The sequence below is a fragment of the Heloderma suspectum genome, chromosome 6, assembly GCF_057233095.1.
Source record: "Heloderma suspectum isolate Gila_16-S chromosome 6, 16-S_ref, whole genome shotgun sequence".
In the NCBI taxonomy this organism is placed as follows: domain Eukaryota; kingdom Metazoa; phylum Chordata; class Lepidosauria; order Squamata; family Helodermatidae; genus Heloderma; species Heloderma suspectum.
In genome coordinates, this window is record NC_139463.1 from 36,349,233 (window position 1) to 36,363,101 (window position 13,869).

The 13,869-nt window shown below is 42.4% G+C and overlaps 1 protein-coding gene across 1 annotated transcript; it reads right to left on the reverse strand.

The window, feature by feature from the left end:
• Positions 1-5,257: 5,257 nt before the first annotated feature.
• On the reverse strand, positions 5,258-13,578 carry LOC146340638 (uncharacterized). The gene is made up of 2 exons (XM_084808182.1): positions 13,552-13,578; positions 5,258-7,105 (listed from the first exon to the last, which is right to left on the reverse strand). The coding sequence occupies exon 2, from the start codon at positions 6,646-6,648 to the stop codon at positions 5,719-5,721; it is 930 nt and encodes a 309-aa protein (XP_084664308.1). The 5' UTR covers positions 6,649-7,105; positions 13,552-13,578; the 3' UTR covers positions 5,258-5,718.
• Positions 13,579-13,869: the final 291 nt, after the last annotated feature.

The following is a 13,869-nucleotide window of genomic DNA, read 5'->3' on the forward strand; positions in this document are numbered from 1 at the left end:
TAAGTTAAAAACATATTTGATTTTTTTTTTAAGGGCAGGATATAAATCCCTTAATAAATAAATATTAAATGAATAATGTGCTTAGAACTGACCACATCTCTCTCTCTAGGGGAAAAAAAAAGTAGCTGGGGGCAGGGGCAATACAGCTTAGGACCACAGTGCACATGGGGTCGGCAGATTTAACCCTTCCTCTCTGTGCTGTCTGCCCATCAACAGCTATGGCCAGGAGGGATTGGCTCATGTCCAAAAGTGGGCTGGTCCCACCTTCTTCCAAGTAAACTGGTTTTGTCTGTAAAAAGGAGAATCAAAAGATAAGAGAGCTTTTGGTGTGCCAGAGAAGAAAAGTTTGGGTTTTGAGTCAAGTGCCCAGGAGGTCATGGGGTCACTTCCTCCTTCTTCATGCCTTTTTTTTGGGGGGGGGGGTCTTCAGAGAGTTGTGCAGAGCATACATCTCTGAGATGGATTAGAAAAAAATATATTGTTCCTGCAGCTAGGAACTGAGTGTCTGCCTAGTACCAAACAAGGCTTCGATGTATAAGAAGCTTGCTTTGTTTATCCCTTTAAAACTTGTCTTCCTTTTTCAAATTTCTATGCCTCCCAAATTTCTATGCCTCCCACTGCTGGGTTAATGCCTCTGAGAGGTTTAAATAGCTCCAAAGAGGAAGGTTCTTTTCTAAGCCTGTTAGATCCTCCCAGAGTTATTGGGGCTCCTTTGTAAGGAGTTTTTCCTATCAGAGTTTCATCTGAGAGCTGTATCAGAACATGGTGGTAGCGCTTTATAGTGTTCTAAAGTTTTGGGGGTACGAACACCCTCTCTTTGATCCAGAGACTCTACAGATGTAATTTCAAAGCTAGTGCTATTTCCTTTTCTTCTTTTTAAAAAATCCCTTGATAGAAAGACTGTGTGTGTGTGTGTGTGTGTATTCATGTTTGTGTATAGACACACGCATGCACGCACACACACTAATTTAAGCATCTCTCACAAAGATGTCAAAAGTTCACTTTAAATTATTTTTTGCCATTCGACTACCTTCTTTTTCTCCTACATTTCATTATGTTTTATTGTGCTGTAGAGTTTTGGGGCTCATACAGGGTGGGAAATCGACTTAGAAATATTTGCATGAATGGGTAAAAACAAATAAATAAGATAAATTTTAGCTCGGCCTCAAATGTAGTGGGCAATTTTGAATCAACCGTCATGGATTAACGTGGATATAGCAATCCATCCAAGTTTTGTGCAACAGTTTGCTAATCTTTGTATCCTTGCTCATGTACATTGCAGACCAAATGTCAGTTGTGTAGCTGCTGGTCGTTCCTTTTTCTTTCTTCCTTACTATGTCTCTTCTAATGAAATGTAGGCCAGTTTTCTACACAAAATGGAGGGGTGTGTGTGTGTCTGTGTAACAAGCAATTATTTCAAGGAAGGCCTGGTTGCCTTGGTAACCAGTCATCAAACCAGAGCCTTTGCAGTCTCCATCAAGATCAGCCTTCCTCTCAGTTGTGTGTGTGTTTGTTTTTCCTCTTCTCCGCGGTAGTGAAAGGTTCCTGCCTCTCCGGCAGCCAGCCAGACAGACAGAAAGCTTGATGAAGAAATGAGTAAGCGTTTTTGAATGTGGGTCCTTCAGAAGGCCTGACAGGAATTGCAAAGTTCCAAGACAACGAGGGGAAAGATCTCCTGCAGAACCAGAAGAAATGTAACATGGTTTTGTGGGCATTCAGTTGGGAGCCCCCTCCATGAACGGGCACACAGGGCGTCCAGGTGTCCTCTTTTACAGACAGCGCCCCAGAGAGGCTCACCTGATGGCCACGTTGTGCTCTTTTCCATGCCCACCTTATTTTCCCAGGCGCTGTAGTCTTTCAAGTCCTGTTGTTTTAAATCCGTTAGTGTATTTTAAATTTTGGCGCTGCTTCTAGATTTTATTTGGTTATTATTTTTATTTTATACTTCGTTTTAAACTTTTACATGGTGTTTTATGGATTTAATTGTCGTGGACCCTCCAGAAAGCTTTGGCTGTTGGGCGGTATAGAAATGTAATAAATAAATAATCAAATAAAATATTTGAAATAGAGGACCGTCTTCTGTTTTGAAGGCATCCTCTGTTTGACGGGCTGTCCAGTCCAACTCTGGTTTAAAGATAAACAACCATCAGGAGGAAGAGCTGCTGGGCCTTGAAGGGACCTATCAACAGCACCTGGATAGCAGGTAAGCAAGGTCATAGTTTTCCACACTATGGCAAGATGTACTGTATTTCTCTTTAAACTATAATAATTTCTAAATATGCATCTATACATATGAATTCACATATGAAAATTGGTGTCCTCCTTTGTCCTCCTTTTTTGGTGATGCATGTCCTGTTTTTGAGCAATTCCCAAGTGGCCACCCTACTTGTTAGGTCACTGTCCAATTTCCCCAACCACTCCTTCTGGGCCTGGGCCTCACCATTGCTCAGGAGAGCAAGGCAAGGAGCAGCCTTGTTTTTTGTCACTCCTTCCACATTATTGGATCGGACAAGGAGGAGTTGGGCCAGGGGGCTCTGAAGCAGGGCTGTTGTTATAGAAGGGCCCACCTAGGCACGGGCCCTGGATCTTCCTCTTTTTTTGCTGTGCCCCAGATCTTTTGAGCTGTCCTAATTGCCATGTTTTTTACATTTTCCCATTGACTTGCATTGGAAAACAAAAACGGCCATAACTTCTTTAGTTTGTATGATAAATACATGAACCTTTGAGACTTTGTAGCCCCCATGGAACTGATTGAATCTGCCAAATTCCAGGCAGTTAAGTCCAGTGGCTTTTGTGCTAGTCACAGGTAAATTTGTATTTTCAAGAAAATCTATCAAAGCAAAGAGCTATTTTTTTTTTTTTTTTGTGCTTCCACATATATGCATAGAATTTTGGGACCTGCCAGCCCCCATAGAGATAACTGAGCCTGCCAAATCTCAGACAGTTAGGCCTAGTGGCTTTTGTGCTAGCCACAGGTAAAATTTGCTTTTTCCAAGAAAATATGTCAAAGCAAAGAGCTATAATTTCTTTGTTCTTCGAAATAAGTGTATGGAATTTGGAAAGTTGGCAGCTCCCATGGAGCTGATGAAACCTGCCAGATTTCAGGTAATTATGTCCAGTGACTTTTGTGCTAGTCACAGGTAAATTTTGGTATTTTCAAGAAAATGTGTCAAAGCAAAGAGCTGTATTTTTTGTGTACTTCCACATATGTGCATGGAATTTGGGGACCTGGAACCTGTATAGAGATGACTGAGCCTGCCAAAGTTCAGACAGTTAGACCTAGTGGCTTTTGTGCTAGTCACAGGTAAAATTTGCTTTTTCCAAGAAAATCTGTCAAAGTAAAGAGCTATAATTTTTTTATGCTTCCAGATAAATTCATGGAATTTGGAGACCTAGCAGCTCCTATGGAGCTGATTGAACTTACCAAATTTCAGACAGTTAGGTCCAATGGCTTTTGCACTAACCATGCATAAATTTTCCTTTTCTCAAAGTCTAAAACAAAAAGTAAAAACTGTCAAGTCACCCAGGGGATTAGAGATCCTAATCAGAAGGTGTTTAAGGTGACCATTAGGAGGTCACTATCCCTAATCTCTGGTGTAGGGTTTTTTTGAGGTGCAAAAAACTTCTCTCTCCCTACTTTTCTTTTCTACTCTTACATGCCCACTGTTATGAGCTTGTCTGCAGTGAAATTTTGAAGAGGGAGAAGGAAGGGAAGAAAGAGTTCCATGTGAAATACTGGTATTTCACACAGCATCAGATTTTACTGCCCCAAACTGGAACCTTTACCTTTGAATTCTGCAGAAGTTTAGTAGTTTCAGTACAGCAAAGGATCCAATCAGCCTCCACAAACTTCTTTCTCCCCTTCCACTTTAATTTTTCCTAAATAGCTTTAAGACTTAAATAATCCCAAAGGGAGGGTTAGGACTATGTGGCGTCATGATTGAGAAACTGCTGGGGCTTTTAAATAGGCTCTACAATTTTCAAAAAGCTAGAAAAAGCCCTCAGCCACCTCACCTCATAAAGTTCATTTAAGTATGTGCAATCCTTACCCTGCACAGCCTCCTAAATTCCTCTGAAGTACTACCTCTCTGAAAGGAGCCACTTGGCTTAGGGAATTCTCTCTGCCCCCCACCCCCATGCACATTTCCAATCACCATTCTTCTTTTCTTCTTCCCTCCCCTATCCTGTTCTTTCTTTCTCTTCTTTATTCCATCCAGAGCATACCTTGGGGAATTCTTAAAGCGAATTCTCTTCAGTGGGCAAGAGAAGTTCTGAACTGTATTTGACTTTATACAAACAGACAAGAGGGTTGGTTTTTCTCCTTCTCACTCAAGCCTTTGAGAAAAGTGGGTTCACATGGTTGCAGAGAAACAAATCTTGGGCTGTTTTGTTTGTCAGTTGCCATTATCCAGCAATAGGAAGGGCTGTAGCTCAGTGGTAGAGCACATACTTGGCATGCAGAAGGTCCCAGGTTCAATCCCCAGCATCTCCAGGTAGGGCTAAGAAAGAATCCTTTCTGAACCCCTGGAGAACCGTTGTTGCCAGTCATTGTTGACAATACTTTGTTGACAAAAGTGCCCCATGATATCCTGATGAGCAAACTAGCTCAAAGTGGGCTAGATGAAACAATGATCCGGTGAATCCACAGTTGGCTACAGAATCGGACTCAAAGAGTGCTTCTCAATGGGACCTTCTCAAACTGGGGAGAGGTAACGAGTGGGGTACCGCAGGGTTCAGTCCTGGGCCCAGTGCTCTTCAACATTTTTATTAATGACTTGGAGGAGGAGGTGCAGGGAATGCTGATCAAATTTGCAGATGACACAAAATTGGGCAGGATAGCTAATACTTTGGAAGACAGAAACAAAATTCAAAGTGATCTGGATAGACTGGAGCACTGGGCAGAAAACAACAGAATGAAATTTAATTGGGATAAATGCCAAGTTCTGCACCTAGGAAAAAGACACCAAATGCACAGTTACAAGATGGGGGATACGTGGCTCAACCACACGACAAGCGAGAAGGATCTTGGAATTGTTGTCGATCACAAGCTGAATATGAGCCAACAATGTGATGTGGCTGCAAAAAAGGCAAATGCTATTTTGGGCTACATTAATGGAAGCATAGCTTCCAAATCCCGGGAAGTACTAGTTCCCCTCTACTCAGCACTGGTTAGGCCTTTAAGAAGGATGCAGACAAACTGGAGAGGGTTCAGAGGAGGGCAACAAAGATGATCAGGGGACTAGAAACAAAGCCCTATGTTTTGTTTTGTTTTTTAAACCTACCCAACCATGATAGGCTACGTAAAGATTTACGTAGCCTATCATGTATTTTTTTTTTTATTTTTTATTTTTTACACAAGCCTGGAAATGGCGGCGGCGGCAGCCGGTCAGAAAACCGGCTGCTGCCGCCCGGAAGATCCGCCTCAGGTGAGTCTCATCCCGGGGGGGATCTGCGGGGGTGGGGTGGGGGGGCAGGCCGTTCTGCCACGGAGTTTGGGGGGCCGAATGCACTGTCATTCGGCCTCACCGAGATCTGTGGCAGAATTCTCTGACATCCCTATTTACTATGCACGTAGCTGAAGAAAGCCTTTTTGTTGTTTTTAGCATCCCTCGCTAACCTGAGCTCGTTCTCAGCTTTAGCCTTCCTGACGCCATCCCTGCAATTCTGTGCTACCTGCCTGTACTCTTTCTTTGTTACTTGGCCTTCTTTCCACTTCCTCTATGTGTCCTTTTTTGTTTTCAGGTCATCCCTAAGCTTTTTGTGAAGCCACATTGGCTTCTTCTGTTGTCTTCCACCTTTTCTTCTTGTTGGAATTGTTTGTAATTGTGCCTTGAGAATTTCCTTTTTTAAAAGCTCCCACCCATCTTGGACTCCTTTTCTCTTTAGAATCGCTTGCCATGGGACCTTACTGGTCATTGCTCTGAGTTTATTAAAATCAGCTTTCCTAAAATCCAGGGTACACGTTTGACTACACTTGGCTTTTGCTTCCCTTAGAACCAAGAACTGAAATACAACATGGTCGCTTTCCCCCAGAGTTCCTGTAACTGCTACTTTATCCACTAAGTCATCTCTGTTGGTTAGGATCAAGTCAAGGATAGCCAATCCTCTAGTTCCTTCCTCTACTTTCTGTAGGAGGAAGTTATCTGCCACACAAGTCAGGAATTTCCTGGAGGGACAATGTTTTGCAGAATTTGTCTCCCAACAAATATCGGGGAAATTGAAGTCCCCCATTACTACTACATCATGCTTCCTTAAAACATTGGCTATTTGCTTTTCAAAAGTTTCATCCTTGTCTTCTCCTTGATTGGGTGGCTGGTAGTAGACTCCGACCACCAGGTTCCTTTTATTCTTTGCTCCATTTATTTTGATCCAGATCCTCTCAATGGGGCTACCAAGCTCATCCTCCTGCATTTCTGTGCAGAAATATGTATTTTTCACATACAGTGCAACCCCACATTCCTTTCTGTTCCTCCTGTTCTTTTTGAACAAGTTATATCCTTCAATTGCTGTATTCCAGTCATGAGAGTCATCCCACCAAGTCTCAGTTATACCTATCAAGTCATAATTTCCCTCTTGTATTAAGCTCGTTCTGCTTGTTTCCCATACTCTGGGCATTAGTATATAGACATTGAAGACCATGTGCTTCATAGTCTGGCTTTCTTCCTACATGTGTCTGAAGACTATTATTGGGTGCTATTAGAGCTGTTCTCTCCATTGCAGTGCATGAGCCTACGTCCATTCTTACTCCCAACTTTACATCTCCCTTCCCCGTAGGATTCAGTTTAAAGCCCTCTTGATGAAGTTCTTCATGCTGTGGCCAAACACATTCTTCCCATCCTTTGTGAGGTGCAACCCATCCCTTGCCAACAGCCCATCTTCCAGGAAGTATAACCCATGGTCCCAGAATCCAAATCTCTCTCTTTGGCACCACCTTCGTAGCCAGTCATTCACCTGGAGTATTTTAGTTCCCTTTCTATCCCTCTTCTAACTACTGGAAGGATGGATGAGAAAACTATCTGGGCCCCAAAGTTCTTGAGTTTCCTTCCCAAATCTTCAAAGTCTGACGTGATTTCTTCATAGCTCTCCTTGGCGATATCATTTGTTCCTACATGGATGAGAAGAAAGGGATACCTGTCAGTGGGCTTTATGAGTGCAGGCAACCTTTCAGTCACGTCTCTAATCCGTCCTCCTGGGAGACAACATACGTGGCGAGTCCATGGGTCTTCATGACATACTTGGGTCTCGATCCCACGCATACTTGGGTCTCCCACTACTACCACTCTTCTCTTCTTCATTCCAGCACAAGTTACTTTTGCAGGGAGGTTTGCACCTTGATGTTCTGCATGTTTACTCAGAAATAAGTCCTGAGTTGTGAGCATGGTACTGCAGGCTTAATACAGTGCCTACCCAATTTTGTCTAATGAATTGACTACCCTTTCAGCTCAGTCCTATGCATATTTTGTCATTTCTGGGTTTGCGGGGGGGGGGGTTGCATGAATTCAGTGGTGAGGGAAAGGCACTTAGTGCATGCTCAGAGTTTCTCCATAACTGAGCTCTAGTTTTGAAAACAGACTCATTGGCTGAATCCTCATGAGGTCTTGGCACAAATGAAATTATGGGGAGGAAGATACAATGAGAGCTTGTGCATAGAAAGGAGTTGCACAAAACAGGACATCTGTTTTTATGAAAAGTTGCTGGTGGGTGGTAGGATGAGGAAGGATGGTTGCATGGAGGGGAATAGAATTGGTAGGGGGAGAATGCAAGTGCTCAGTGGTGAAAGAACATTCTGCACATGCTCAGAGGCAATCTCTATTTAAGAACATAAGAAGAGCCATGCTGGATCAGACCAAGCTCCATCTAGTCCAGCATTCTGTTCACACAGTGGCCAACCAGATACCCATTGGAAACCCACAAGCAGGACATGAGTGCAATAGCACCTTCCCACTCATGTTCCCCTGCTGCTAACATTGGTGAAATGTAAGTAAATTCTAGTAATTGTAAATTAGAATGCATGTATATCCTTCAGAAACTTTGCAGGTTTCCTGCCTGAGGGACACCTCTAATGACCTGTGCATTTTCATACAAATTTACCCAAAAACTATTGGGGAAGGAGTGAATGGAAGGGAAAGCAAATCACTCCCTCCCCCAAACTGGAGAACTCCCCTTCCACATGAACTGCTGCACCTATCCTTCTGAACCTTCGCTGGTTTCTTACTTGGGGACAACTGTAGGCTGTCTGTAACTTTCAGAACAATGGTCCACTAAGGAACATAGGGAGATAAGTATGTCCTCTTTTGGAGACCTGAAAATGTCAAGGCCACTCTTGCACAAAAACCCTTGTGACTAGCATTCTGAAATTGGGCAGACATGATCTCCTCTGATGGGGCAATGAATCCTGAAATTTTTATCCAATTCTTCCAAGGAATTAAAATGTTATTGGGAGTGCCCTTTAAAAGAAAATCAAAATATAAACCCTGCACCTATTTTTCTGACATTGGGCAGGTGTAATCCCCTTCTAGGGGGCTACTATGCCTGAAATTGTCCAGTTCTGACCAAGAGAAAAAAGTTACAGGTGTTTTTGTTTTCCTAATTTCCCATGGTAGTCAACAGGAAGCATAAAGACTCATTTTTCCAAACCTTGACTCAGGTTTGGTGCTGAGCTGAAATGGTCTGACTACAAATTGGCCTGAGCAGAAGTGGGATGTTTTCCAAAATGCTGAATCGGACGGAGTCTGACCAGAAGTGGAGTGGGAGTCAGTGCACACTTCTTAAGTATGTATGTAATCTAAACACACGCACACACACACACGCACGCACACACGCATGCACACATATTAGACGTGTGCTTAGACTCGTGTGTGTGTGTGTGTATGTGCAAATTTGTGTTACGGGCCTGTGCCCCAGATCTTTTAAGACCCTAGCAATGCCCCTGCTCTGAAGATCCACAGTTGCCCCTCCTGCTGGGTTATAACTTATGGATCTCAGAAGAAGCGCTACAATACCGCCACCTGGCTTGACATTTTAACCCTTCATGAAAAATATAAAAGCATTTAGGCAAAGCAATTCTGTTCTGAATAAATCCTGCCCAGTTAGATTTCAACAAGTTTGCTATTGTGTTGTTGTTGGAATATGGTACTGGGGCCTTTGGCAAATATTTTAGTAACCCGTTCAATTAGAAATTATGGAAAAGAGGAGGAATCTATGCCTTAATAATACACACATCTTGCTTTTTAGGGAATAGCTAAAGTTCACAAGAACCGTTTGCTCAACAATCCATGTGGAAGTGAATTGTGTGAACAGGGTAGCGTTCCACGACCTCATGTTTTGGACTGCAAGTCCCATAAGCCCCACCTAACATGGTCATTAGGTGGAGATGATGGGAGTTGTAGTCCAAAATATCTGGAGGGCAGGAGGCTGGAACAAGTCAACAAGATCATACCTAGCCATCCCTCCCCTTCACATTCATCTGAACTTGTGAACAGAACCCAAGTATACAACAGGAGTGCATGGAGATGCTCCTTGTGTGATTGGGGGACTTTGCTTGAACATATGAAGAGTGCTAAACTTAAATTATTATAATAATTCCCTTTCCCCAGGGAAATGAAAACTGTAGCTCTTTGGGAGAGCTAACAAAACTATGCACACTTATGTGAGAGTAAGCATGTGGAACTCACCTGGAAGGACTTACTTCTAAGTAAACGTGCATGGGCTGTATGTGAAATACTTGTCAGCAGTTTCCACTTGTTTGTAATGCCAGTAAGAGGAATTTCTGCTCTCAAATAATGTTGGTTACGCATACCTATTTTTTCATCTTGCAACGGTTGAATATTATGCCATTGGACATGGGGAACCAATTGCATCCCACTACTTTTCAAAGAAGGGAGACTCTGAATGCTGCTCATTCAGATCATACCTAGGAACGTTAACATAGGAAGCTGCCCTATTCCAGGTGAGGCCGCTGGTCCACCTACCCCAGAACTGACTACACTGACAGGCAGAAAGCCTTTTCTGTTGTATGCTACCTGATCCTTTTAGCCCAATATGCCAGGGCTTAAACCTGGGACATCCTGCATGCAATGCCTCTGCTCTGCCCCTGAGCTATAGTCCCCCTGCCTCAGTCACAGATTTCCAAACAGTAATTGGCTAATCATCAGCTTGAAATCAGAAAGTGTGTCTGTGAGAGTGAGTGATCAGGATAAAAGGAAGTATTTCTACCCTTCTATCAAAACTGCCAGGACAATCAGATGCTCTTTACGTGTTCTCATTTCTTTTGGATCAAAACATAACCACTACTCTCAGCGTTACTAAATTCTGTGCTGCAGCATGTAAAACTCACCAGGAACTGACCTCAAAGACTGTTATTTTCCTTGGGAGATCATAATACGATCACAGGTTTTTTTCTTCTTTTCTTTTCTCTTTTATTTCACATTAGGTATTCCATGTGTATTTCACTTCATGTATTTTAGGTGATTTTACTTGTTGTGCTGGTCAATGATCTTAACAATAAATGATCGATATGGAAGGACCTTCACACAGCGTGTAGTTCAACTATGGAATTCACTACCACAAGATGTAGTGATGGCCACCAATTTGGATGGCTTTAAAAGGTGATTGGACAAATTCCTGGAGAAGGCTATCCATGGCTACTAGTCCTGATGGCTATACACTACCCCCAGTATCAGAGAGAGTATGCTTATGTACACCAGTTGCTGGGAAGCATGGGCGGGAGAGTGCTGTTGCACTTGTGTCCTACCTGTGGGTTTCCCATAGGCATGTGGCTCGCCACTGTGAGAACAGAATGCTGGACTAGATCAGCCTTTGGTCAGATCCAAACATAAAGAGAGGCTCTAGATGTCAAATGAATAATTCATTATGGATTATGTTCTCAGCTCTAGAAATTAATTATGTGTAATTAATGTCAATTTGTAATGCTCTTCCTGGCTTCAAATTTCTTCCAAGCAATTGAGGGGAGGGGGCAAGGGGGCAGACACATACTGATATGCGACACAGAATGAGGCCATCACATCCCAATACCCAGAAAATATGCACATGAATGGGCCTTTGATTGAACTTGATTGTTTTCTGATTCTGGCACCACTGAACAAAAATCAATCAACTTTATTACCCATGCTCCAGTTCTCTCTATTTTCCAAGGACAGTTTCTGGGGTTTGGGCCCCATTTTTTGCTTTTGGGGTATGCATTCTTACAAATTTTGCTAGTGGGAATTTCCAGTGTCAGCTCCAGGTGTAGCGGGGCCCTTGGGCAAGCTGCCCTCCCTGCGTAGTTTCATCTCCTGGTGCGCCTGCCCTTCTACTTTGTCTGTCCCTTCTGAGGCCAATCTGTACCATTTGTCCATGCCCACTTACTTTGAGACATTTGGTGAACAGGAAATGAGAGCAAGGATGAAGCACAGCCAGGTCAGGGGGCTTCTGGAGGTTGGCGGTGGGCCCCCCTGCTGGGATGTGAGCCTCAGCTGATGCCCAATTATGCCAACCCCTGAAGGCAGCCCTAAAAGTTGCCAGAACTTCAGGGTTCATCTCCCTCCCATGAGTCTTTGGAAGTTATATCTCTGTCTCTGTTGGAGAAATGCTTATAAAATTCATACACATCACCTTTTTGTTTATTTCCATTATTTATAAGACACCTTTCAGGGCATCCCCCGCCCCCTTGCAGCATATAAGAAACAATTAGAAATAATACAATAAAACCATGTAATTACTTTTAAAAACCAGCAGCAAAATAAACAAATAAAAGCCAGCAACAGAATCACAACAGAAAAGTCTTTAGGTCCACTTGAAACTCTAAAGTGAGAGAGCCAAAGTTCCAAGCGGAGAGATTTTCCAAAGATACTGGGCCACCACCAACGAAGCTCTAACCTGATGGTTTTTAATGGTGGGGCAGAGATTAGGGCGTTTGAGGTCAATCTTAGGGCGTGGGTAGGTCCATAAGATTATAGGCAGTCTTGCTAGGTTATTCTAGCAGACCTTTAACCAAAAGAACACACAACCCTTGGCTTTTAATTAGTGCAGACAAAGTGAATATTATATACACCAGGTAGAGAAAAGCTTTCAGCCATATGGAATAGTGTGTATATCTGTGTGCGTGGTGGATAGGGTGGCTCAGGAATTTAGAATAGAGCACTCCAAGCAAGACAAATGACCACCAGTGTTTAAATTAAAAATTTTATAGATTGAAAAATTTCTAAAACTACAACAGATTTTAAAATGTAAAACATTTTGGTATAAAACACAACCTTCAGTTACAAATAAGAGTATGCTACAATACCACTTATAAACTGAGCCAGAGCCAATCAGGACCAAGCCAAGCCTCAATGAGGAAACATGGGTTAACAATCAAGTACCTGTATTCAACAATCAATCAGGCTGCATTAATAAACATCATCGCTTGTTTCATCTCATCCTTTACATTGATGTCAGATTTCAGATTATCAATAATGATTGCCTCCTTAATCTTTGAAATTAAATTTATTTTTTTAAAAAAATTAAATCTTTTTTTTTTAAATTCTAACATTTAAAAATCTGTAACATTTATAAACTGGATACACTACTGGTTATTTGTTTTGTTTGGAGTGCTGAATTATGCGCTTCGCCTTGCCTGCATATCGACTGATTTAGAATAGAGAATTAAAATGTGTGTCTATTTTCATTGTGAAATGTTGGAGGGCATTATTATTTATTCAGTTTATAACCCACCTATATATGAAAACCCTAGGTGGCGTACAAAGTTAAAAACATTTTAACAAAAAATCCAAGAATAAAAACAGCACAGCATAAAAACAGTAAACAAAATCAACAAAAAGGACGAGAGTTCTAAAAAAGAAAGGCCTGTTGGAAGAACAGAGTCTTTAATTCCCACTTAAAAGCCTTCGAAGAGGTCAGCAGGTGCTTTTCAACTGGCAGATCATTGCACAACTGAGGGGCAGCAAAGGAAAAGGTCCTTTTGCATGTGGCTGCCAATCTCGCATTAGGCAGCCACAACACATAGCCCTTAGAGGACCTTGGGTGGCAGACTGGGCATGTTATTCCTGTATCGTTCTGTCACTAGTCACCATCTCTCTACCTCTTCTGTGAAACTTGATGTGTTTCTAGGAAATAGGCTCATAAAAACTCCCCATCTCAGAAGCAAGGATGGACAACAGGTTCAACGTTAATGACCACACTGGAAATCTGACTTGCAAGAAATGTTCCCTTACACTATTGTTTCAAACCAGTCAAATGTGTATATCCAGTTTTAGTGTCAATTGTCTCAAGATTTTGCTAAATCCAAAATAACACAGAATGAGGAAGAGTATTTGGATCAAGAGTTCACGCCACTTTGGAAGTTCCATGGGTCTGTGAGCCAATAAGGCAGCCAGGCCAAAGGGACAATTAACTAACCAGACTCTTGTTATTTATTAATTGCCTGAAGAATACACTAATGATGTCAGGGCAGGATTCTGCCCTACATTGCATACAAACAGAACAATGGGGCCTTAGTTTCAGCTGAATCAGAGTCAGGACACATCAACAAGAACGACCATGGTAGCTCACATGAGGTCGCTTCTGGCAGGTCCAAACTGTTGTGCAGGCCAGGTGACTTGGGACAGTCCATCCAGGGCTCCTTTGTTGACATCCCTGATGAAAGACAGTTGAATCAGAACACTGTACTTGTCCCCAATTGCCCCTGCCTAATGAGTTTTTAATGCACCAAACCTTACCTAATATGCTACTTAATACAATGAGAATAATTAATCAATTACCCTGAAGAGGCCAGTTGGCCATCTTCATACGCACTACTTGTGATAAATGAAGTTCAGTTTTTTTCTTATCCTCATCCTAACCCATCCTATTTGGCTAATCTTTCCCTTA

Coding starts and splice junctions, on each gene's coding strand:
- LOC146340638 (XM_084808182.1), bottom strand. CDS start 6,648: ATGAAGCACATGGTCTTCAATGTCTATATACTAATGCCCAGAGTATGG.